Source organism: Vulpes vulpes, chromosome 14 (genome assembly GCF_048418805.1).
Source record: "Vulpes vulpes isolate BD-2025 chromosome 14, VulVul3, whole genome shotgun sequence".
Classification (NCBI taxonomy): Eukaryota; Metazoa; Chordata; class Mammalia; order Carnivora; family Canidae; genus Vulpes; species Vulpes vulpes.
This window is the reverse complement of record NC_132793.1, coordinates 21199062-21224339: the sequence shown is the minus strand read 5'-3', so window position 1 is coordinate 21224339 and position 25278 is coordinate 21199062. Positions and strand designations below refer to the sequence as shown.

The 25278-nt window shown below is 57.9% G+C and overlaps 1 protein-coding gene across 1 annotated transcript in view; it reads left to right on the top strand.

Annotated features, from left to right (window-relative positions):
* Nucleotides 1-312: 312 nt before the first annotated feature.
* VSTM2L (V-set and transmembrane domain containing 2 like) overlaps nucleotides 313-25278 on the top strand; it is a 36991-nt gene continuing 12025 nt past the window's right edge. The window contains exons 1-2 of the mRNA XM_072735879.1: nucleotides 313-549; nucleotides 24745-24914. Coding sequence (XP_072591980.1) covers nucleotides 429-549; nucleotides 24745-24914 — 291 coding nt within the window. The 5' untranslated portion in view covers nucleotides 313-428. The remainder of the gene's footprint in view (nucleotides 550-24744; nucleotides 24915-25278) is intronic.

Below are 25278 nucleotides of genomic sequence, written 5' to 3'. Positions count from 1 at the left end.
CGGGGCCCGGGGCCCGGGGCCCCCGCCCGGCTCGCCCCCGCGGGGCGCCGGCGGGCGGGGCGAGTTGCCGGTACCGCTTTAAAAATCCCAGCCTGGGCAAAACTTTGATGATAAATCAAGCGGCAGATCCCTCCGCCGCCGCCTCCTGGGCGGGCGGGCGGGCGGGTGCGGCGCGGCGCCGAGCGGAGTGGCCTTCCGCGGAGGGAAGAGTCCGCAGTCGCAGGCGGCCGCCGGGCGTGCGCTCGCTCCCCGCACCGGGCCGGGCCGGGGCCGCGCTGGGCCGCGCGGGGCCGCGCCGGGCCGGGGCGGCGAGGGCGGCGGGGGCAGCGGGGGCAGCGGGGCCGCGTCGGGCACGGCAGCGCGGGCGCGGGGCTGCGGCCGGCCGAGCCCCGATGTGAGGCGGCGGCGCCCCGGCCCGAGCGCGCAGCATGGGGGCCCCGCTCGCCGCGGCGCTGGGCGCCCTCCACTACCTGGCACTTTTCCTGCAACTCGGAGGCGCCACGCGGCCCGCCGGCCACGCGCCCTGGGACAACCACGTCTCCGGCCACGGTGAGTCCGGGCGCCGCCCGCGCGGACTTCCCCACCGAACCCCACCCCGGGCCGCGCCGCTCCCAACTTGCCGGCGCCCGGGCTGGAACCCGCGCGGCCCCGGCGGGAGGGAGCCCCGCGGCAGGGCGCCCCCTGCCGGGCCCCGGGCCCCGCCCCGCCCCCCCCCCCCCCCCGGGGGCAGCCCGCTCCCGCCGGCGGGGAGAGCCCCCACCCCCAGCGCACTCGCGATCCTCACGCTCCAGGACCCCACGGGGCTGCACAGCCGCGGGCACACTCGCTGCTCCCGCACTCGCAACTCCTGCCCTCCCCCTGTGGGGTGCCCCCCTCACTCACGAGCACTCACACCCATGCCCCTGCGCGCACACACGAGGTTGGTGGGCTCGCACCCTGCCCGCCGGCACCCGGCGCTCACACTGCACAACTCTCGCCTGCCCTTCTGCCTGCAGACACACGCGCACACACACTTGTGAACACACTTTGCTCGCCCACTCCCCTCTGCCCATCTGCCTCTCCCTTCCCTGGGCTTAACCCTGCAGCTGCCCTCATCCCCTTCCACTCCTCACCTGCCCCTGAAACCACCCCCCCGGGAAAGGTCCTGGGGGACCGAAGACCCTGCCACTTGGGAACCAGTAGTCTGGGACCACAGCTGCCCCTGCAGGGTGGGTGATGAAGGCTTGGCGGGAGCCCCTCAAAGACATTGGAATAGTTGGGATTGCTGCTTCCAGCCACAGGCACGGAAGGGGAAGAAGGATGATTCCAGGTGCTTTTGTCTGTCTCTGGGGGTGGGCAGAAAGCCCCTGCCATCTTTCCGTAGGGTACGCACCCATCCTCATCCTCGGCGCCGGGAACTGAAAGGTGGGAAATGAACTCAGCCGCCATGGGAGCCAGGGAGCAAGCAAGCAATCCCACATTGGTTGCCCGAGTGTCAGAAGCTCCTTTCGGCCCCAGAGGAGCCCAAGTTGGCAGCAGAGTTGTAGCATCTGAGGCTGCTAGCTGTGGGGGCTCCCCCTACCCCCATGAGCCAGGCTCCAGAATGGGGACCAGAGCATAGATGAAAATGGAGACCCTTCTTCTATCCATCCCTTCCCAGTCTGGTGGGGGAGGCTGCAGCACCGGTGCTGGGCACCGTATGCCCAGGGCTGGTGGGGGGAGGTTTGCACAAAGAATGGAGAACTGTGTGATTTATTCTAATGGGAAAGTGGGTGGGGGTGGGTAATTAGAGAAGGCTTTGCTGGGGCCTGATGCCCGAGTGGGGTTGTTCAAGGGGGGAGGAGTAGAGGCTTCCAAAGCCCTTCTCGGGGGTCTCTGTTTTTGGGGAACCACGAGTCCCTGCGCCCTTCTGCCTCACCACGTTTGGTATAAGTGCTCTCTCTTTCATCTCTGTACTCTTCATATCCCTCATCAAATTTCTACCGACCTGGCTGGAGCACTGGTAAACAGGGGAAGGGTGATTTTGATCTTCAACTTACAGATGGAGAAACCAAGGCTCAGAGAGGTGAAGGGACTTGCCCAAGGTCACACAGCGAGTGAGTGGTTGAGCAGGGACTGGCCACAGGGTCTGTTGGGCAAAGACAGAGCTTTTTCCAGGATATTCATCTCCCTGTCAGATTCCCTCCCGTTTAAAGGAAACTGGGAATTCCTCCTTCCGCTCCCCTCCTCGTTCTCCTCAGTTCCTTGGCATGGTTAGAACTTATACGAGGAGGGTTTTCCAAGGAAGGGTTTTCCTGAGTTTCTAGTCCCAAGAGATACGAGGACTGGGGCTCTGAGGTTTATGGTCATCCTGTCCCTAGAGCATCAGGGCCCCGAGGATTTGGGTGCTGCTCTGTCAGTCGTGAGGCCCCGAGGTGGCCCCTCATAGGGAATCGGGGTTCGCCCTTTGTGTGGTAGTCTCTGGCTGCCCCCTGGTGCCAGGCTTGCTTAGGGGCACGGCTCTGCCCTGCCGGCTATAATGTCGCCTCTGAACCCCGGCCAGGTCCCGCTCAGGCCCAGAGGAGGAGCTAGACGGAGAGGACTCAGCACTGACTGTGGGGAAACCTGGCTTCTCTCCCTGACCCCCTGGGCAGCTCTGGGCGAGTGGGTCAGCCCTCTGAGGCTCCTTGCGTCCCTCACGAAACAAGAAGGCCAGGCTGCTCTGCAGGGGTCAGACTGCCTTCTCCCGACATTGCCAGGTTCAAAGTCACCAAGCAGTGGATCCCGGGGAGCCCCCACAGCTGCCCCTCTGCTGGGCCAAGCGCCCGACCACAGGAAGGGTTTGGAGCCACTCACTTAATCACAAAAAGAAACTGTTATTAATGATAGTGAGACGCGGCGAATAAGTGGGTCATGTCTAATAAGCCATTTGTGTTCAGGAGGAGAATACCAATTTGATAAAAGCTGTGTGTGCTGAAAAAGCCCAGAAATTGCTGTTTAGCAGATTGGAGCCTGATCGTTTCATTATTCCTGGGCTCCGCGTGTCCTCAGCTGATTCAGGAAATGTGGCCGGGTTAGGGAGGCGTCTCGATGTCTGGAGGTGGGGATGGGAGGCTGGAAGTGGGGGCTCCTCTGGAGGAGCCCATGGACCCCAACCACTTGGGGGCTCCTCACCTCTCCAGCTCAATCTGAGCCCAGCCCAGCCTCCAGGCTAATGCCTTGCCCCCGGGACTTGTCACAGGAAGAGCCTGTGGTCAGCTGGGTCAGCAAGGACATCTGTCTTGCTTCCCATCTCTCTGCTACCTCCCCTCTGGCCACTTCGCAGAGGGCCTTTTAAAGGCATGAAGAATGAATGGGGGGTGAACAGTGCATGCTTTTTAGGGAGGCATAGGATATTGGGAGGCTGGTCCCAATCCCAATCGTGATGGTCCGTGTTTGTCCCCAATAGGTACTCAGTTAATGGCCACTGTTTTGATTATTCCTCATCAGAAAGGGTTAGCGCATTGCCCTGAGCCCAGCAGAGGTGGGGGAGGCAGGTGGAGGAGCTGGCATTTGTGAACTGCCTACTGTGGGCTACGTGCTGCCGAACCCCTTGCCAGTGTTAACTCACGGAGACTGACGTTATTCACACAAAGCTGGCATTGGTCATATGAGGATAGTGAGGTTCAGAGAGGCCCAGTGACTTGCCCAAGGTCACTGAGTCTGCGCTGAGAGCTGGAGAGCTATGCCTGCCTCCTCCAGGACGACCTCCCAGCAGGTTTGGCCAGGTTTGGCGAGTCACGTGACAGGACTTCCTCCTTCTGCAGAGCCCTATCTCAGTGCTCCCTTCCAGCTCCCCAGAGAGCTTGTAACGCAGTGGGTACCACCCGGAAGAACCAGCAGCTTAGGAAAGTGATGGACGGGATCTTGCTGAGGCCGCATGCCAGTTGGAAAAAGAAGATAGCTGGGCTGGACTCCTTCTCCAGTCCTTTTTTCCAGATCTTGGCCAGGCAGGGGTCTGGAGGGCAGGATCTTTGCAGACCTCCTGCCTTGGAATCACCAGGGAGTGTGTTAAAATGCAGATCCCAGGGTCCAACCCCCCCACCCCCAGGCCCATTGGCCAAAATGATTGTTGATGAGACCCTGGAATCTTCATTTTAAGAAACTCTCCAGATGATTCCAGGGCAGCCTGGAGTTGGGGAGCCACTGCCTTAGACACTCACCCCGGCCTGATGACACGTGTAGGGACGGCACATTGTCTGGTGCCAGGGGCTGCTGGGTTGGTTCGGTTTTGCAAGAGAGGGAGAAGGCCAAGCTGGAGTAGGCATATGGACCCTCAGAGGAGCCCCAGGAAGCCTTACACTGCAGCAAACATCCGTCCTTCCACTCCCGCCCAGACACACACACACACACGCACACACACACACACACACCTAGACCAGCACCTTCAATTATTAATACACCCCAATGCAGACACGGATCCTGGCTTGGCCCAGCGCTTTGTCCATTGAGTGATTCACTGTCCTGAGGTTCTCTGTTGCCAGGAAGGAGCAGCGGGGTGCTGAGGGGTGGGCGGGGGCCACCGGCCGTTTGGCAAACGGCCTGCGCACTGAAAACCCACTCTGGCATCCTCTCATTCCTTACCGAACTGTGGGTATCTCGCCACCAATAAGCCGGCTAGTTTGGTGGCTGGGAGATGGAGAAAATTGAGTGCTGTCTTCCGAAGGTTATGATGTTAAAAATGTGTTCGCATTGTCTCGGGTGTTGGTGATTATTCTATCAATTACGCCCGTAAACACTCGGCCTTGGGCTGAGGGTTCCCGGCCTCCTGTGGGGAATTGGCCCTCACAAGCGGTTTTCCCCGAGTCCTTCACACCAATTGGTTTTGACACCTTGCCTATCAGCGGCTCCGGCGGCCTTTTCCCGAAGCAGCGGGAGCCGTGGGCAGCCGGCAGGACAGGAATTCGGCTCATCTCCACGGTGACACGGTGACACAGTGACAGCAGGGGTGTTGGGGGGAAGTCTCCTCATGACAAACAAGGGGGCAGGGGTGAGGGAGGGTGGTCAGCCCCCTGGACAGGAGATGGGGGGCAGGACCAAGGCCATGGGCGAGGGTGCATTTGCCCGAATGGCCTGGGAGGTCACCACTTGGCTTTTGGGGTCACCTTATCCAACTCTGTGCAAATAAGGTGAGAAATGTACAGAAGCAAATGTTTACTGAGCATCATGCTGGGGCCTTAAATGGTGTTGTCTCATTTGACCCCCACGAGAGCCTTCAAAGGAGGGGACTTCCCCTGGCCAAGTGTATTCATGAGGGAATGGAGTCTCAGTGAGGTTAGAAGGCTTGCCCAGGGTCGCTAACCTAGCAAGTGTCAGAGTCTGGATTTGAACCCAGGACCGTGACTCCAGAGTCCAGGCTCACAATACTGTTGAGTCCCAGAGAGGAGGAGGAGGGAGAAATTTGAGGTCTGAATGCTAAAACTTTTGTGTATTCCAAGTTAATGCAGTTTGAAACATTCACGTAATTTTAATTTCATAGGGAAGCCGTGTGTTTAGTAGAATGATCACAAGGTTGGATCCCCTCCCTCATCCTCACTGACCAGTACAAGGACATCCCCGGGTGGCCAAGGCTGATTATGCAGTGGGCAGACCCAGGACCCTTGGAGTGTGTATGAGATGCTACAGCCCTGAGGGTAACGGGGTGCCAGGGTGTGTGCACCCCTCTCCCTGACCCTGGTGAGGTGAGACTCTCTATGAGAAAAAGGGGCTGTGATCTCCCTGGGGGAAGAAATCTTCCCCTCTGCCACCTGGAGGCCCTGAGGTCCCTCTGGCACCTGCTGCTGTGGAGAAGGCAGATGGGGCTGGGGAGGCAGAGGGGCTGCGATTCCTCCAGGTCACCCTCGTCAAGGGCAGGCCCCCTCCCCTTCCTGGAAGTCGCCAGAGGGATCTTTGGGACTCCACTCCATCACACCCAGTTGAAACCCCCTCCCCAAGAACCCCCGGGACCCTCAGCAGGATTGGGTCCTACTGAGAGATGGGTTTAGGCAGAACCTAGACAAACCTCTTATGTTTTAATAGTTATGCATTTATTTTAATGTGGATTGGAAAAATAAAACCAGCACATCAAGACTGTGATTTCACAGATATGATTGCTTAGGATGAGACTAACAGGGATATTAAAAAATAGTGAGTTAGTTTCTGGGAAAACATTAAGGACAGAACAGTGAGGGTGGTACAGAGGCAGGTCTGTGTGTAGGAATGACTGGACGTGGGGGCTGCTGGCACACGCGCTGCCCCCTGCCCCCCGGACTCTGTACTCTCATCGGGAACTGCTGGCCTAGCAGAGGCTGCTGTCAGCTATTAGAAGCGACCATTCATTTATTCCTTCATTCATTCAACAAATATCGGTTGAGCACCTGCCATGTACCAGGCTCTTTTAGCCACTGGGGACATATTAGTGAAGAAGACAGATAAGGTTCTTGCTCAGACAACTAAACCCATAAAAAATATATAAGTATAAATTGTGATAAGAGTGAAGAAGCGGAGATGATGTTCAGCTCGGAAAAGGCACTCCCAGGGCAGGGGGGACACCAAGTAGTGAGCTCCCTGTCACACAAGAGATGCAAGCTGGAGCCGACCATTTATTAAGTGGGGGTGTCATGGAGGGAATCCCTGCTTTATTTCCCCAAGGAGCACAGACCGGTGAAGTGGGCAGAGAAGTCAGCACACCGTGGGTGGTTAATAACGATCTGTCACACCTGGGCTCCCCACCCACCGGGGACAGGGCGGGAGTGAGGGCCTCTGCTGTCTCCTGTGTGGAGAGGTGAGGCAGTGGCTCCTTTGTCACTTCACTTCAGCTCCGAGTTAAAGTGCCACAGTTGTGGAGGGAGAAGTAGATCCTGAGCCTTGGTGCGGTCGCTTGGCAGGTTCTTGCCCTTCTCTCGGCCTCAGCAACCCCCGACAATGGCGAGTTCACATAGGCTCTGAGCCTCTAGAATCTTTCCACCTGCACCCCCACCCCCCCAGACTCCCAGCCGCCAAGCCCTTTCCTTTGCCTTCCAGGCAGCAGGTGAGGATGGAGACCATGGCACTTAGTGGCCTTCCGGGGGCTGGGAATCAAGACACCAGGCAGCAATCATCCAGCATTTTCTCTGCGCCTGTTATTCCTTCACCTCCTCCCTTTAGCCTCACATACCCCATGAGGAGGATGCTCCCATTTTACAGCCCAGGACACGGAGGCTTGTCTGAGGCCACACAGCTGGCAAATGGCAAGGCCAGGCCTGAGCCCAGCTCGTGCGGCTGCAGGGCTGGCGTTCTTCGCCGCTCATCTGTCCTGCCGCTGCTGCCAAGCCCGGTGGGCGTGTGGACCGTTGCTTTGTTCCGGAGCGGCACCCTGGCTTCATCGGATTCTCCCGGGATCCAGGAGGCCAAAATGCTGGGGAGGCCTGGGGTCCGGCCGAACGATCGTGGGCCGAGAGCCCAGCACTGTGGTCAGTGGGGGTGGTGGGACCTTGGGGGGTACGCCTGGGGCCCTGGGTGCGCCTGCCCGGGTGTTCTGCGGGGGGCTGGTGGTTTTGCCTGAGTGTGTGTGGAGTGCGTGTGTTTGGGTGTTTGCTCATGTGCGGTGGAGGAGCGGCGGGCAGGAAGGAGCCAGGTGGCCACGTAGCGTCCCGGCCTAGAGGCCCGGCTGCGCCCTCTGCGCCGTAGCCCGGGCCTGTGGACCCGCCTCCCCGGCCCCTCCAAGCTGGTGCCCTTGGGACACGAGGCATGACGGCTCCGGGAGCATCTGGAAGGTTAGAGCTGGAGCTGGGGGTGGGGGTGCTTGCTCGGAGCTATCAATTAGGGGGCTGGCAGTGCCCAGCTGTGGCCAGCGCCCTGTCTGCCCCTCTCTCCGATGCCCCTCTCTCCGGGTTGAGAGCACTCTCCATCTTTCAAACTCTCCATCTTTCCTTGTCCCTCTCCCTGTGTCTGCTGCATCCATCTCCCTCTCTCTTCTCGTCGCCCCACCTCTCCCTCTTCGTCTTCACACGCACACACATGCACGCACGCACACATGCACGCACACATTCCTCTCTCCAGGTGACATCTCGGGATTACACAGGCGTATATTCTTTGTATATTCTCTGTGTCATCCTGACACGCACGCAAAGCCGGCACTCGGGAGAGGTCAGGTGAATGAATGAAGTGGATGAATGAATGCCCAAGTGTTGGAGCTACAAGGGGCACTGGAGCTTGTCTAGACTCGTGCTTCCTAATTTTCTTGGAGGTCACAATCCTCCGGAGCATCTGATGAAAACTGGATCATTTCCTCAGAAAAATGCCACATTGTTTGGGTTGGTTCCAGCGGGTTTGTTGAGGTCCCCAAAGCTCACCTGTGGTGCCAGGGGAAGCAGCCTACGTTTCACTGGGGAGGACACTGAGGCCCAGGGAGGAGCCAGGCCTGGCCCGGGATGCAGGGCAAGTACTCAGCAGAGTGGGGAATGGGCCAGGGACCCTCCCCTTCCCCAGCGGCCCTCCCACCTGACCCAGAGGGGTGGGGACGCAGGGGTGGGGGTTTCTGGAACAAGCTTCCCTCTCCTTCCTCAGCAAGCTCTGGGCTTATGTCTTTGGGGGGGTGGGCGTGGGGGACAGGGAAAAGGGGGAGCAGACCAGGGAGGAGAGCCCTGCAAGTGGCTCAGACAGGCGAACTAGCCTGAGGGGGTCTCTGAAGGTTCCCCATGAGAGTGCTGGTTGTGTCCTGGTGCAGTCAGGAAGACTTCCTGGGGGAAGCGGACCCCTGATATCCGGGGCCTGCCAGGGCTGCGAGGGGACTCCGGAGGCCGCAGGAGCCTCCCCTCACTGCCTGGGACTTGTGTGCACGTATGGGCCAAGGCAGGCAGCGGAGCTTGGTGTTGCCCCCGCCACCTGCCTCCGGAGGGATGGGGAAGGCACGGGGTGTGGCTGGCGTGCGGGTGGGACCTGCCACGTGACTGAGGGGGCTCCAAAGGGACTTGGAGGCTGGAGTGGCTGCCGGAGGGGGAGAGGCTGCTTCCTGAACTAGGGCTGAGTGTGCAAGCTCATAGGATACTGAGGCTGTCGCCGTGTGCAGGGGGTGACAGAAATGTGGGCTGGGCGGGAGGTGGGAACTGGGCTTGTGTGCATGCATGAGTGTGTGCATGTGTGTGCACGTGTGTGTACCTATACCGGCTTCCTTTCTAATGCTTGCACACACCAGGCTCTCTCCTCAGGAAATCAGCGATTTCGTCTGCCTGGCAGGAGGCTCTGTCCCTACCTCTCCCACCCTATCTCCCTCCTTCGTGCCTCTCGGCCTCCTCACGGGGGCCCAGCACCTGTCAGAGCCTGGCCACGGTCACCCCAGTGGGCGTCCCAGGCGCCCACCAGCATGCCCTCTTGCAGAGGAGGAAACAGGCACAGTGGGAGGCTGGAGGCCCACACCTCATTCCCAGCCAGGGAGCAGAACCCAGACTTAGGTCCCCTCAGCCTGGCGTGATAAGGTCGTAGGGGATGGTGCCTGCCTGAGCTTTGGTGTCAACACTCTTGGGCTTAAATCCGGGCCCCCTCTGAGCCTCACTAGCCGACTTGGGGTTGTGGTTCTTGACTGAAGCCCCCTTTCCCACAGTCCTCAGGTTGGGGCCTGGTCCAGGCAGGGAAGGTAAGAGCAGACGGCAGGGTGTCTGTTTTGCTTTGTGAGGCTTTAAAAAAATTATTTCCGGCCTCAGAGGCAGCTGCAATTAGGGCTGGCTCACCGGGGAGCTGTTTGCCGCCTGTCATTGGCCCCAGGAAAGGGTCCCTAATGGAGGCCCGGCGGCCAGAGTGCATGGTAGTGGAAATTGCGCTCAAAACAACCCGGCACTAATGGTCTCCTGGCAGGCAGAGGAGAGGGAGGGGGAGGGCAGGCTGGCTGACAGCTGATGGAAGGCCTCTGGGGCTGGGCCCTGAGACTCACCAGCTGGTCTCCCTATGTCCACCACCCAGCAGTGGTCTTTGAACTCCAGTTAGGCACTGGGAGTCCTGAACCCCATCCTGGCTCTGCTGTTTTCCCTTAAATCCCCTCCTGGGCAGCAGGAACAGTAAGTGCAAAGGCCCTGGGGTGGGGGCAGAACCCCTTCAGCTGGAGATTGTCTGGTTTCAGAAGGCCAGGCCAGTCAGTCTTCTGGGTGAGGAAAAAGGAGGTGGGAGCCTTGGGGAAAGGGGAGTTGGAGCAAGCCGTCCTGGGAGAGGCAGGGTGAAAAGCAGCCGGATCATCACCAGCCTAATAATGGTCCACGGAGGCCACTAGGTGCTGGACACTTACAGGCATGTGTGATCCTGTTGAGTCCCCACAATGCCCATTTTACAGATGAGGACACTGAGGCTTGGCGAGTTGCCCGCCACAAGGAGGTTACCGTTGGGGTTCACAGCTGGGTCAGCCTGACTCCAGAGCTCATACAGTTACTGCTGGGCTGCTGGATTTCCCAAACGCAGTTGGGCAGGCGTGGGAGGGGCAGGGCAGGCACTAGGTCCCCAGTGGGGCTGCGTTCGACCCACACCAGGTCCCGGAGAGATGGCACGGCCGCCAGAGTCTGCCTCAGTTTCTCCCTTCCTGTTGGTGTCTGCACCTGGCTTTCAGGTGCCGTCTCCCCTTCTGCTCTGGTCTTCTCGCTGCCCCCCTTGGCACCTCCCCCACATCTCTCCCTTGTCTTTCTCCTTCTCAGTGAACCTGGGGATGCTCCTTTCTGGGCTCCGAGGCAGCTGCTCCTCCGTGCGGATGATGAGGCCTTGCTCTGCTTCCCCCATTCACCCCCTCTCCACTTCCAGCAGGCAGCAAGGATGGTGCCTCCCTGGGCTTTGGGGTCAGATTCTCAGGCTCAACTCCTGACCTCCCTTGAGCTCTCTGAGCCCGGCTAGCCATCTGTGCCACTGGCTTTGCAGGCTGTAGAGACAAGGAGGAAAAGAATGGCCGTCCGCACGAACATCAGGACGCCTGTTTGCCTTCTCCCGTCCCAGCTCCCCCATCCTGGTTCCTGCCCTGTCCCTGGTTCCCTGCACATTCCCCCACTTGCCTCCCCACCTCCCAAACCTTTCACTCCTTGTGGCCCAGATGTGTGGGAAGAGGAGGCGGGAATTCCACTGGGGAAACCTGCTTGACTCCCACAATCCTGCAAGTGCCAGAATATTTTCACTCTCCTTAAATCTCCCTAGATTTGTAATTCCACTGCTGTCTCCCTCAATATGTGCTGGTGGCCGTGGGAGGCACCCTGCCCCCAGCCGCAGGCACCAGCACTGCCCGCCCAGCTGTGGCAGGGCTGCCGGGCTGGGGGCTGGGCAAGTCCTCACTCTCTCTGTGCCTCAGTTTCTTCATCCCCAAGAAGAGGAGAGTGAGAGTGGCTACTCCCTGGGTTGTTTGGGGGATCTGGTGAGAGATTTTATCTTATTAAGGAAGCGTCTCTATAAAAATGAAATCTGATATATGCAGCAGTGTGGATGAACCTCAAAAACATGATGCTAAGTGAAAAAAGCCAGTCCCCAAAGACCCCATATTACTCTATTTGTGGGAAATATCCAGAATAGCAAATCCAGAGACTGAACAAGCACAGATTAGTGGTTGCCAGGGATTGGGAGAACGGAGCATAACTGCTTAATGGGTGCAGGGTTTCCCTTTGAGGGGAAAAACATGTTTGTGGACTAGATGGAGGTGGTGGTGGCACAACCTCCACCAGCCTGTTCATTTTATTTTTTTAATAAAGATTTTATTTATTTATTCATGAGAGACACAGAGAGAGAGGCAGAGACACAGGCAGAGGGAGAAGCAGGCTCCCCTCGGGGAGTCTGATGCAGGACTCGATCCCAGGACCCCGGGATCACGACCTGAGCTAAAGGCAGACACTCAACCACTGAGCCTCCCAGGTGTCCCGGCTTGTTCATTTTAAAATGGTTCATTTTGTTATATGAATTTTACTTCAGTTACAAACTAAGTACAGAGGAAACATCTCTATAGCACATCCTCTGTGCCAGGCAGTCCTCTTTATAAATGTCAACACATTTGATCCTTACAACGGCCTCATGAGGTAGCTATTACCATCACCCCCATTTTACAGATGAGCAAACTGAGGCACCACATCATTAGGTGCTTAGCCCACAGTGAGTGCTCAAAATATTAGCTATTTGAAATTTTTTTAAAGATTTTGTTCATTCATTCATGAGAGACATAGAGAGAGAGAGAGGCAGAGACACAGGCAGAGGGAGAAGCAGGCTCCCTGCAGGGAGCCGGACGTGGGACTTGATCCTGGGTCTCCAGGACCACGCCCTGGGCCGAAGGTGGTGCCAAACCGCTGAACCATCCAGGTGCCCCAGCTATTTGAATTTTTATTGGTTGGGGCAGCCCTTCTTCCCAGTCAGTGGGGCCGGGCAGGGACCCCACCTGGGCAAGTGTCCGTGTGTGTGTGTGTGTGTGTGTGTGTGTGTAAAACTCAGCAGTGAGTGGCTGCCACCAGGGAACGGCAGGCGTGGAGGCTCTACTGTGTCCCGCACACGGAAACAGACTGTTCATCTGCATTAGTTCATTTAATATTCAAAATAAGCCAGGAAGCAACGACACGTATGGGAACTGATGCTCAGAGACGTGAAGCAGCTTTCACGAAGCCACACAGCAATTGCGGGCAGAGCTGCAGCTTGCACACCCAGGCGTCGCTGTAAGTCCCAGGCTTCACTGCCACCCGGAGCCCCTCTGCTTACTCCTGGTCCATCCCCCCTTCAGCTGACACAGCAGCCCCCCACCCCCACCCTTAAGCAGAGCAAGGTCTGTGGAGCCTGGGGCCGTGGAGACAGAGGAGGCCTCTGCCCCCATCAGGCCGAGGGCGTTGGACTGGGGGGTCGGCCCCACGCCGCCGCGGCCTGAACAGCTCCCCACCAGGGGCAACATCGCTTTGATGTTCTCCTATGTCATTCAAAATGCATGAATTCTGTATTCTAGTCCATAATATATTCATGTTTGTTGTAATACAAAAATAATGTTCTTTCCTCATTTGGGGGGAGGGAAGCCGGTGCCTCAGGAGGCCGCTTCCCCAGTTGGAGCAGTGGAGGCCAGGAGGGCACCCACCCTTCGTTTCTTTGTTCACCCCTTCTGCGAGCGGGGCCTGAGTGGGTGTGAGCTGTGCCCGCGCGTGCAGCACGCAGGGAGCCTGCCGCTGGGCCACACCGGCGGCCGTGGGGTCAGCCGGAGGGTGTGACAGGTGCGTGGCAGGGTGGCTCCCGTCCCCGGGCCCCTGCAGGCCACGGCTGGGAGTGGGGCCGGGGGCTGAAGGGGAAGCCAGGCCAGGACGGCGGTGGAGGTGGCTGCCCACCCGTCCGCCCCTCGGGGGGCCCCGTGCCCCAAGTCCTCCTGCCCGAGAAGAGCCTCTGCCTGGCGCTGCTCTGAATTTAATGCGTGACTCTTGCCAGCTCCCTGCTCCTGCGGGAGGACGGACTCTGAGGCCCGCAGCCTCCAGCAGGCCGCCTGGCCGGCCGGAATTTACAGAGCTGTGTGGCTCTCCTCGTGTCTATTTTTACAGTTCCCCTCTATTTATGGCAAGGGATGCTGATTTTCCGTTTATGGCGGCAATAAAAGTCTCCTTTTAAGCTGAATTTATTTAAGTAAAAAGGGAAAGGTGCTTTGAAAATAAATATTAAGTAAATAACAGCGCAGGTGCTTGGGGGATCCTGCAGAAATGGTGAAGACGGTCCCCAAAACGTTGGACTCCTGAGACTGTCTCGGGCGTGTCCTCTCCTGTTCGGAGCTCCTCCTAACTCTGCCAACTCTGACCAGCTCTCGAGTCCAAGCAGGACCCACCTCCTAGAAGCCATCCCTGAGTTCAGGCAGACGTGGGCCTGCGTTCATCTTCCCTAACACTCACACCTCCAGCCCAAGCTTCTGGATGTCTCTGGGGAAGGAGAAGAGGGGACCGTGATTCATGGCTAAGTGAACAGTGCACACCCTGAACAACTGTACATGGCAGTGCAGGCTCAGTCCCCGCCATTGTCCATATGGTAGTCACTGATCTGCGTGTCTGCCCTTCCTGTGGACTCTGGGCCCCAGAGTATCCTGGGAAGCCCAGGACGGCGGGGTCATGAAGGTTGATCTCCTTCATTCCTTCTGTGGGGAGGACCTGAGCTCCTTCTGCGTGCCCAGGCCACCCTCTTCCCTCTAAGGCATATTGCAATTCCCTGAGCTGTCGTACAAATGGCCTTCTTGCACTTAAGAAGAGAAAAACGTGTCCACTCCGAGATCAAACAACCATCATCGATTCACACAGCGGCCCAGGGCCCAGGGGCCACCCAGGGGGAAACCAAGAACCCTCCCCTGAGCCCTGCCCACCCCAGAGCAGACACTCTGCCCCCGTCCCCAGGGAGGAGAGGGCTCTGGCTCTTGCCTGCCGGGCTCCTTCTACGAGGCCGGCTTCTGAGTCCCTGGGGGCTGTTTCATGTTTTTATCTGGATTTTCCCCTTATGGACGTTTTACATCTCCTGATTTCAGGAGCAAGGTGAGAGTCACGGATGAGCCAGGGCTTCGTCAGACACTCCCTCTGCAGCCTTTCCCCTCCTCTGCCTCTCAGCTGAGAGTTAGGGTGGCCGCGGGCCTTCCTGACCCCATGCCACACACCCTCGCAGCCCTGGCACCCAGCCGAGCTGGGCACAGAGCGGGCTTTCTGGAAATGACCCCCAAGGAGTCAGGCCTGTTTTGCTGTAGGGCAGGGATGCTGAGGGAGGACTCAGATTCTGCTTGGGAAATTCTTCAGTCAGCCTTAGGGCTGGCAGCTGGCCTTGTCCCTTCATACTGTGTGACCTCAGGCACTGACGCTCCCTCTCTGGACCATGCTACTTCCCTCTGAGATGCGGCTGGCGATAAGGAGGACCGCCTCCTCTAGTCCTTGGGAGGATGGAGTAAGGTCCCGTGCACAGTGCCTGGAGGGGCTTGCCTCCTTCAGTCCCAGGGCAGGGGACTGCCCTCGGTGGCCCCCAGGTTCTTCTCTCAGCTTTGTTTCTCAAGTCGCTGGAAAAGGCTCAAGTATAGATGGAGAGGGGGGACAGGGGGAGATACAGGGGCCCTTAGGTGTACCCCCCCCCCTTACTTCCTGCCTTTATCACTGCAGCATTGGCATCAGGAGAGGACAGGGGAGGACTTGGCCCTCTGGGGTCCCAAGGCCTGAGTCTGAATCCCAGCTTCTCAAAGGCCTGGGTCCCAGTCCCCACTCCTGTCCCCAACCTGCTGTGAGATCCATTTTCCCACCTGTAGTAAAGCGTCAATGACCCTGACCTGCAGGGTTGCTCTGAGGATTATGCGGGCTCAGACACATCAACTCTGTGGCGCCTTGTGGGCCTCTGGTGGGAAAGCTGATCCCAAAGGCACCTGGGTGGCTCAGCCGGTTAAGCACCTGCTTTTGGCTCAGGTCATGATCTCAGGGTCTTGGGATCGAGTCCCGCATGGGGCTCCCTGCTCAGCGGGGAGTTTGCATCTCCTTCTGCCTGTGTCTTGGCTTCTTTCTCTCTCTCTGTCTTTCATGAATAAATAAAAAATCTTTAAAAAGAAAGAAAGAAAAAAAGAAAGGTGATCCCCTAGAGTTGCTGGTGCTGGCCTATAGGCCTCAGGGGTGCAGAGAGCTGCCTGCGAGCAGCTACAACCCTTCCTGGCACTGCTGGCCTTTGTTTATTGCCCCATTTCATTCTCGGTCACATTTCATATGACAACTTTATGGGCCCTCTCGGGGAGCCTCTGGCTTGCCCGTCAGTGTGGTGGGGCACCTGTGGGCCAGGCTGGGTTCGGGCGGCCAGTGGTCATGAGGGCCAGGAGGAGGGAGGGTAAGGAGGGCCCAGCCTGCTGGGGCTGGACTCAGGATGCCTGTGTCCATATTGTCCATTTGTCTGTCCCTAGCCCTGCTCTAGTGGGCACAGTTCCCCGAGAAACTCCATTCTGGCACATAGTAGGTACCCAATAAATGAATGATTCTGTCTCCTTTTTTTTGTTTGTTTTTTTTTTCTTTCTTACAGTTTTGAGAACTGAGGTCCTCTGGGTGGTTGTCTGATCTTTCTCCCTTCATGCATTCATGCATTCATTCACCCATTCAGCACATGCTGGGCAGTGCAGGGGTCCTGTGCTGGGGGAGCTCCCAGGCTGGGGGAGACAGACACCTTAGGTGGGTCATTATGCTCCAGTGAGGCGACAACAGTGCTCAGAGACCATCGGGGCCTTCCACCCTGGAGGGCTTCCACCCTGGCCGGGGCAGGGGAGGCATCTCCAGGCCCAGGGCCACCTGCGAGCTGGGACTCCAGGAACTGTGCCCCAGCGAGGGGAGAGGGCACATGTAAGTGTCCAGGAATGGCAGGGGGGGCCACAGTTGGGGTCCAGCAGAGCCAGAGCTGCAGACTCTGGATGCCCAGCCCGAGAGCCTGACGCTCCCCCATCAGGCACCCTGAGCGTGAGGGTTTCCTGGAGCCCCCCGGTGGCCCGGAGCCGGGAGAATGGGGTCCTTTGCCCTCCGCCAAAGTCACCGTATATGTCAGGTGTCACAGCAGCAGCGTTCATCCAGCACCCACCACGTGCCCGGTGTGCCCGGTGTGGTTCCAGCTGCCAGGATGGAGCAGTAAACCAAAGAGACTCCCGCCTCCGTCCAGCCTTTGGGGGCCTTACAGTCAGGCTGGGAGGGGCACAGTACGTGAGACAAGAGAGAACCTGTGAGTGTAAGCGGTGAGGAAAGAGCAGCAGGTGGAGAAGAGGGGGACAGACAAGGGGGACGAGGGGGACAGACGGGAGAGGGAAGGCTCAGGCGGGACCGGAGCCAAGGTGGTGGGGGCTGGGCCGCGCTCGGGGCACACGACGGGGAGACCTTGGAGGTGGGCAAGCCGCTGCTGCGGGCCGGGGTAGCCACCGGAGGCTTTTTTAAAAAATTGTGCTAAAATATCTACAACGTCACATTTACCATTGGAACCGTTTTGAAGTGTCCAGTTCAGTGGCATCCAATCCGTTTGGGTCGCTGCGCAGCCACCGCCACCATCCATCTCCAGAGCTTGGGCATCCTGCCCAGCTGAAGCTCTGGATGCTGCCCCCGTCCTGGCTCCCCAGCCCCAGGCAGCCACCCCCGCGCCTTCCGTCTCTGAGTTTGGCTGCCCCGGGGCCTCGTGGAGGCGGGATCCTCCGGTACTTGTCCTTTTGCTCCCGGCTTATTTCACTCAGCATCATGTCCCCCAGGTTCATCCTTGCTGGAGCTGGGTCAGAACCGCCCTCCTTTTAAGGCCGAAGACTATTCCGTAGTGTGGAGATACCACATTTTGTGTATCCATTCATCACTGGAGGCTTTGGAGCAGGCCATGACAGTAGGACCAAGCCAGAGCTGGGCTGAGTGAGGACCAAGGTGCCGGCAGGGCCACACTGGTTCTCTCTGCTCTGCTCACCGCCCCCCCCCACCCAATACACACACACACCTTGCCTCCCTCTAGCTCCAGTTCTGCCTTGGTTCCCCTGACAAGGAGTTGATCCTTCTACTGGTCCTCAAGGGGTGGTGCTCTCACTCTGGCAGAGACTGATGGGTGGCCTGTGGTCCAGTCCCTGCGGGCTTCCTGGAGGAGGCAGCCTCAAACCAGAGATTTGAAGATTAGAAGGGCAAGGAAGGCTGTGCAGAGGGAGAGAGGAGATGGGGCTGGATCAGAGGATCTGGGATGGAGACCTCAGAGGGGGAGGGAGCTGGGGGCTGGGCCGAGGCTGCCTCTGGTGGACAAGCCCCCTGAGGTCTGTCTCTGTGTCACTGGCTGTGGGGAGCCAGTGAGGAAGGAGTGGAGGTGCAGGACTGATGGACAAGAGGTTACACGGGCCCGGGTGTGGGAACTACAGACCTTGCACCCACTGCATGATCTGATGAAGCTGCAAGAAGCATATTTAAAATCTTCCTGGGAGGATCCCTGGGTGGCTCAGCGGTTTGGCGCCTGCCTTCAGCCCAGGGTGTGATCCTAGAGACCCAGGATCGAGTCCCACATCCGGCCCCCTGCGTGGAGCCTGCTTCTCCCTCTGCCTGTGTCTCTGCCTCTGTTTGTGTGTGTGTGTGTGTGTGTGTGTGTGTGTGTGTGTGATGAATAAATAAATAAAATCTTTAAAAAAAATAAACTCTTCCTGGAGATGACAGGATTTTGAGCTCAAATGTGAGAGAAGGGAGTGATATTCATCGAGCACCTACTATGTGCCAGGCACTGGGCATGTGTTGCCTTGTGTCATCTTCCCCAATGCCCTCTCTTTCTTTCCTTTTTTTCATATAGAGAACTGAGGTTCAGAGAGGTCAAGCGCCTTGCCCAGATCACACAGTTGGGGAGTAGAAGAAACAGGATTCGAACCCAGGCCTGAAGGCAAAGCCCTAGATGTATTGAATCAGGGCCTGGAAGTTGGGAAGGAGGCCAGGCCCTAGTCTTGGAGGGCAGACAAGATCTTCCAGGTCATCCTCTGCCTTTACCAGAAGCCAAACCCACTGACTCGGGCCAGGGCCCCAGAGCTGTTTCCTGCAGACCGTGCCCGATAACAGCGCTTGGGGTTAATGACTACATTGTGCCCCTAATTAAAAGCAGAAAAGAAGAAGAGGTTGCATTCAATCAAGCCCCCTCTCCTTCTTCTGCAGAATCCTAATTTCTGGACACCGGTTTTAGTTGTCTTCCCAGTGAGCCCAGCCCTGCTCAGGCCCTGGGGTAGGAGAACGCAATCGCATCCTTCTCAAAAATCTATAATTATACCAGCCTCCCCGGAGACCGGCTGTGTGGAGTTACCTGAGCAGGGAAGGGGGCTCAGGACAGGAGGAAGTCAAAGAGGAGAGATGGATTTCATGTCCCAAACTCCGCAGGGATGCTAACTGGAGATGGGGGGCGGGGTGTCTGGGTGGCTGGAAGGAGGCACATGGAGGAGGCAATAGGAAAAGGGGCTACAGGAGCAGGTCGAGAAGCTATGGGCTCCACTCTCAAGTGCTCTGGAACTGGGTTCAAATGTAATGGCTTCCTCTGTGGCCTTGGGCAAGTCCTTAGCCTCTCTAGGCCTCAGCTTCCCCACCTGAACAATGGGGTGATAATGATCACCGTTCCCCTACAGCATCATGGTGGGAGCAAATGCCCACGAAGAGCTCTGCACAGTGCCTGGCACAAAGCAGCTACTCTCTGTTTCTTAGACGTTATTACTGCACCATCATCATCATTAAACTTAGTGTAGACCACCTCCCAGTTTCTGGTATTGATGTCGTATCCTCTCTCACAGAGCCGGGACAGGGAGCTCCTGCCCATTAGAGGTACCCGCTTATAGTGGAGGTGTGAGGAACTGAGCTCCCCGTCTCTGGAGGTGTGCAAGTGGGATGCAGAGCTGTGGAGCCAGGTGGCTGAACTTTTCCTGATAATTCAGACCAAATCCTGATGAAGGCTGATAGAGCCCCGGGTCTTGGTCACAACTGCTGGTCAGACCCAGGTTCAAAATCCAGCTCTGTGTGACCTTGGGCAAGTCCTGCCTCCTTTTTGAGCCTCATTTTCCTCATCTGTCAAATGTGGGGGAGCGGATTAGAGAGTATTAGAGACAGTGCCTGCATAGTGCTAGGCATGTAGTAGGTGCTTCATAAATGGTATGGATTCTTTTTAAAAAACGGCAGAGCTCTCTGGCTTTCCCTCCTCCTTGTCTTGGCTCGCACGTGCCCTTCCCCTGGCCTCTGCCTGTCAGGATGCACCCATCTCAGGGCCCTACTGACACGCTCCTCCTTCCCCGAGTGGCAGTGACTCCTCCCCTTCCCAGTGCCCAGGAAGGACACTGCTCTTGGGATGCACATCACTTTCTCCCTCAGATTGTCTGAGCTGGTGGGGTTCTCAGACTGTCGGGACTGACCCCCATTGTACAGAGAAGGGGAGAGATGCTCCCCAGGCCACAAAGCAAGCCCATTGGCAGAAACAGGCTCAGTCCTCCGTCCCTGGTTCCAGCCTGTGCACCAGTGCTCACCTGCCTACGCTGTGTCTCCGCCAGGGGCTCCTCTAGGGACAGGGCTGGGGACAGACCTTCATGATGCTGCCCGTGAACAGAGAGACACAGGTTATGGCCTCAAATGCCCAGAACTTCGTTTCCCCACTTGTCTTGCAGACACGTTGCCCCCATCACTACTGAGGTTGGAGACAACAGGATCCTGGGGGGCCTAGGATCCTGCCCACCCTAACCTGGGCAGATCTTGGCAGGGTCTGAGGGGGTCAGAGAGACCCTGGCAGCAGAGTCCACCATGGGGGTGGCTGTAGCCACAGATGACTCACCTGGTTCCATGAGTTCTTGCAGCCAGATTTCTACCCATCCTCCTACCCAAAGATCTTCCCCACTCTTGGCTCCAGACCATCTCCCCACCTGGGGCTGGGGGTGGGCAGGGAGCATAACACTTCCTTTGAGAAGTCTCCCCTGATTGCCTCGGGCTGGGTGAAATGCCCCCTCTGTGCTTGCCCAAACCTTTGCGCTCCCCAGCCTGCCCCAGAGGACCCTGCAAGATGTTGGCCGTCTTAGACTGTTCCTTTTTAAGAAAGATCGCTACAGCCAGAAAGAGTTTATTTATTTAAGATATTTATTTATTCATGAGAGACACAGAGAGAGGCAGAGACATAGGCAGGGGGAGAAGCAGATTCCCTGCAGGGAGCCAATGTGGGACTTGATCCCAGGACCCCAGAATCACACCCTGAGCCAAAGAAAGACGCTCAACCACTGAGCCACCCAGGTGCCCCAGAAGGGGTTTAAATACTCTGGGAAGAACATGGCCTTGGGAGTCAGACAGGCCTGGGTTCAAATCCAGGCTCTGCTGTGTGGCCTTGGAAGGGCCACTGCGCGGCACTGGGCCTTGGCTGCCTCCTCTGAGCAATGGGGACACGTGAGCAGGAGAGGAGAGGAGATACACCTGCCAGGACATCCCCCACATGTGACAGCTGAGCACCGGGAATGTGGCTGGTCTAAATTGAGATGTGCTGTAATCGTGTAAAATACATGCTGGATTTTTAAAACTTAGCACAAAAGTGAATGTAAAATATCTCATTAATAATTGCTCTTACATGTTGAAATAATTTTTTTGATATCTTAGGTTAAATAAAATTCATGATTAAAATTAATTTTATCTGTTTAAAAAAATTTTTTTTTAACTTTTTAAATGTGGCTACTAGAAAATTGCAAATTCCATGCGTGCCTCACACCCCCGGCTTATGTTCTGTTTCTGTTGGACAGCGCCCTCTAGAAGACCACTACTGGGATCAGGGGAGGGCTGCTCCCCCAAGTGTGTTTAGGGTCAGAGGGCCTGGCCAAGGACTAGGGGCCTGGGGCCTGACCTTGGTGTCCTCTGGCTGCTGTGCAACCCCAGGCCAGACACCACTCTCTCTGAGCCTTGCTTTCTGCATCAGTAAAAAGAGCCAGGGTCCAGGATTGGGTTTTCAGTTTGGGGGTGTCCATGGGCAGGGGAGGCTGAGCCAGGGTGGATGGAGGCCTGGCCCCTTCCCTAATGGTGTCCCCACTCGGAGAGAGCCCATCTCTGCCCTTCCTGCCACCCATGAGACCCCCACATACTGTTTCTCATTCTCCCGTTGGCCCGACATCCTTCCTCCACTCAAGCATCTCTAGGTGGAAGAGAAGTGCGGTGGTGGAGTCTCACAGGCCTGGGTTCAGGGGCCGCCTCCGCCCTTCCTAGTCTGTGATCCTAGGGGCCGTGAACTCCTCTCCCCAGGTGCAGGGGGGCCCTTTTTGATTCCGGTGGCTCAGCAGTGGCACCTGGAGGAGGTGACAGCTTTGTCCCTCTCACCGTCTCTTAGACAGCCAGGTCCCACAGCTGGCCGCTTTAGATCCAACTCTCCTCCTTCCCTCTTTGCAAGGGCCACTGGGTCTGGATCAAGGCAAAATCCAGCTGTCCCAGACACGGGGCCAAGCGCCCACCGTGATCACCTCTCAGCTCCGTCCTGGTGGCTCAGGGCCTCGTGGCCCACTGCAGTCCTGCAGGAGCTGGCAGGCTGGCACCAGGGAAGGTGAGGAGGGCTGGCCCAGGACTCTCAGGGTGGGGACCTCTCAGCTCTGGACGCTGCTTCACCACTGCCCAGTTATATCTGTTCATTCATTCACTCAAAAAGTATTTACTGAGCACCTACTAGGTGCCAGGTGCTGCCCTAGGAGCTGGGGATACACCAACGGGTAAGACAGGCACAGGCACAGTCCCTGCCTCCTGGAGAGCAGACAATCAACAGACAAGAAGTGTATTCTCTGTGCTGCTCAATACAGTGGCCATTACCTACAAGTGGCTATTTATGTTTAAATTTAAATGAGTGAAAATGAAATAAAATTTAAAATTCAGTTCCTCATTCACACAAGCCACATTTCAAGTGCTCAGGAGACACACGTGGCTGGTAGTTTCTGCATTATCTCAGAGAACATTTTCCTCATTGCAGAAAGTCTGTCCGATGGCACCAATAATGTATTGGAAGAGAATAGTGATTTGAAGCACTGGGTTTGGGGTGAGAGATGCAATTTAAATGAGCTGGTGAGGGTATGCCTCGTTGAGGAGGTGACATCTGAGTAGAGTCCTGAAGCAGAGGAGGTTGGGAGCTATCTGGGAATCTGGGGGGCGGGAGGAGACTGTTCCAGGCAGAGGGAATACCAAGTGCAAAGGTCCTGAGGTAGGATCTCAACTGGAATGTTCAGAGAACACCAAGGAGGCCATGGTGGTGGCAACAGAATACGCAGGGGAAAAAGCAGAAGCGGGCACCCGAGGGGACAGGCCCAAACATGAGAGGCCTTCTCTGTCATGGGGAAAGGCTTTGGCTTTTGTCCTCAGTGAGAAGACGCCGTAGGAGAGTTCTGAGGAAAGGAGTCAGGATTGGTTTGTGTCTTGCCAAGATAACTCTGGCTGACAAGTTGCAAATATATAGTTGGGGAGGACGGGTGGCCACGGGGAGGCCAGTGAAGGGGCCACTGTGCTGTTGTGGGTGGGAGATGGTGGCGGCTGCCCCAGTGCAGGGGCGCGGTGCAGGGGGTGGGATTCTGGAGACTTCTGGAGGCAGCATCCACAGGGTTCCCTGCAGGCTGAATCTGGGCTATAAGGGAGGGTGACGGGGTGGTCAAGGACGGCTCTACAGTTTGGAGCCTGGACTCTGGAAGGCAAAGGCGGGCATGAGCGATGATGGCTCCCTCCAGGGGCCTGGTTTTGCCTCCCACCCAGTGGGAATAAGGACAGTCCCAGCTTTCAGATGCACTGCAGATGGAGGCACCTGGCACCTCACCGGGCACACGTTCAGTAATTCAAACAGCCGTTCATATTAAACAGCAGGGACAGCGGCCTGTTCCTCCCTAACCTCAGAGAATGTGGGAAGTCTCCAGGGCCCCATAAACCTCTAACCTTGAGGATTAGGGACCTTGCAAACTTTCTCTTTGCCCGGAAACCAGTTACTGGAGTCAAGCTCCACATGGAAACCCTGTGTGTAGAGCAGAAACAGCAGAAGCTTCCAGATGGAGTTTGTCACTCCTGATGCTCTCAAAGCCCTCAGAATCCTGGGGCAGGTGGGAGGCAAGTGACCTCAGAGCAGGACTCCTACCTCCCAGCCCCGGGCTCCCTCTTCCGCCTGCCCCAGCTGCAGGTGGGAGGGGACACACAGGAGGGACCCCTGGGGCTGGGTGGTGGCACTTCTGCCGCGGGGGAGGGAGGCACCCTGCAGCCTGCAGCAGCCAGGTAGGGTATGGGGTGGGAGGGCTGACGGACACACATTCCCTGGGTGACCTGCACGTTGCCAGGCATCTTTCCAGGGCGAGATAATCTCTCCTGAGAAGAGGAAAGAATTCTAATTACGTCTCAGGACAATATTTGTTTGGAGAGAGGAGAGACAGAACATATGGTGGGGAGTGGCACTGGCCAAATTAAGTGGGGATTTGTTTTCTCATTTACCTGGTGGCGTTGGGCGGGGCTCCTGCTGGGTCTGGGGAAGCTAGGCACTGGGGTTTTCCTGGGGAGCTGGGCCCTGCGGAGGACGGGAGGCGGGCGTGGCTGCCCTCAGAGGATGGAGAACGGGCAATCAGCTTGGCACACGCAGAGCACCTGCTAGGGGCTGGGGGTGGTGGAGCCCGCAGGAGCCCCGGGTCCCTGTTCTCAGGGAGCTCGGCAGGCAGTGCCTGCAGTGAATGATATGAGGTCGAGGTCGGGCAGGCAGGAGGTCGGGGTGGTAGGGACCCTACCCCGGGTGGTCACGGACGGCCTCTCTGAAGGGGCCTAGTTAGAGCTTTGTGTGGCGTGAAGGAGCCAGCTGGGCAAAGAGAGCCCAAGGCTAGAGTATTCCAGCCACTGGGCACAGTCAGGGCAAAAGAGGGGGAAGCAAGGCACGCTCACAGGCCAGAGAGGAGACCAGGGGGACGTGGGCGGGCCCTGAACCCCAAGCCGGTGAGCTTTCTCCTAGGTGCAATGGGGAGCCAGGGCAGATTCTGAGCAGGGGTTTGGCCAGGTCTCACTCGGTTTTACAAAGACTGCGGCGCTGGCTGCTGTGCTCTGGGGTTGAGAATAACCTGGGAGGGAGAGCGGTAGGGGTGACTAGAAAAATCTGGCACCTCCTCCCTGGCCTTGCTGGCCTCCTTGCTCACGCCTTCCAACCCAGCCCTTCTCCGATCCCTCACAGCCCTGAGTGGGTCTCCCGTGGGACTCGCGGACTCCGGGAGAGCGACCCAGTGTGGGGGGCGCTCCGGCCCCTGGACCTGCCCCTCTGGCCCCATGTGTCCCCAGCTGCTCAGCACACCCCTCCTGCGGCCTCCCCGGGCTCCTCCGGGGCCCCACCTGAAGCCAGGCCTCCCCTTTCTCCACGCAGCCCTGTTCACAGAGACTCCCCACGACATGACAGCGCGGACGGGCGAGGACGTGGAGATGGCCTGCTCCTTCCGTGGCAGCGGCTCCCCATCCTACTCGCTGGAGATCCAGTGGTGGTACGTGCGGAGCCACAGAGACTGGACGGACAAGCAGGCGTGGGCCTCGAACCAGGTACTGCCCCCGGGGAGCCACCTGAGCCGGGGTGCTTCTCTGCCCTCTGGGGGGAGGCCGAGCTAGGCCGAGCACTTGGGGTGACCACGGAGAGCACAGAGCCCCTCCCTCAGGGTACAGGTGGGGAAACAGGGCAACCCCGGTGGGCAACCCCGTCACTGCACACGCATTCACTGGAGCCCATGCTGTTGGTGCCCAGTGCACACACCTGCCACCAGCCCCACTGACAACCCCTGCAGCTCTGCCTGAGAGCTTCCCCTGGGCCACAGAGCCCGCAAGGCAGCCCGGCAGTGACGGACACAGCTGGAGGCCACGGCCCCCCGCAACCTCCCTACAGCCGGGGTAACTGGAGAGTTCCACACTG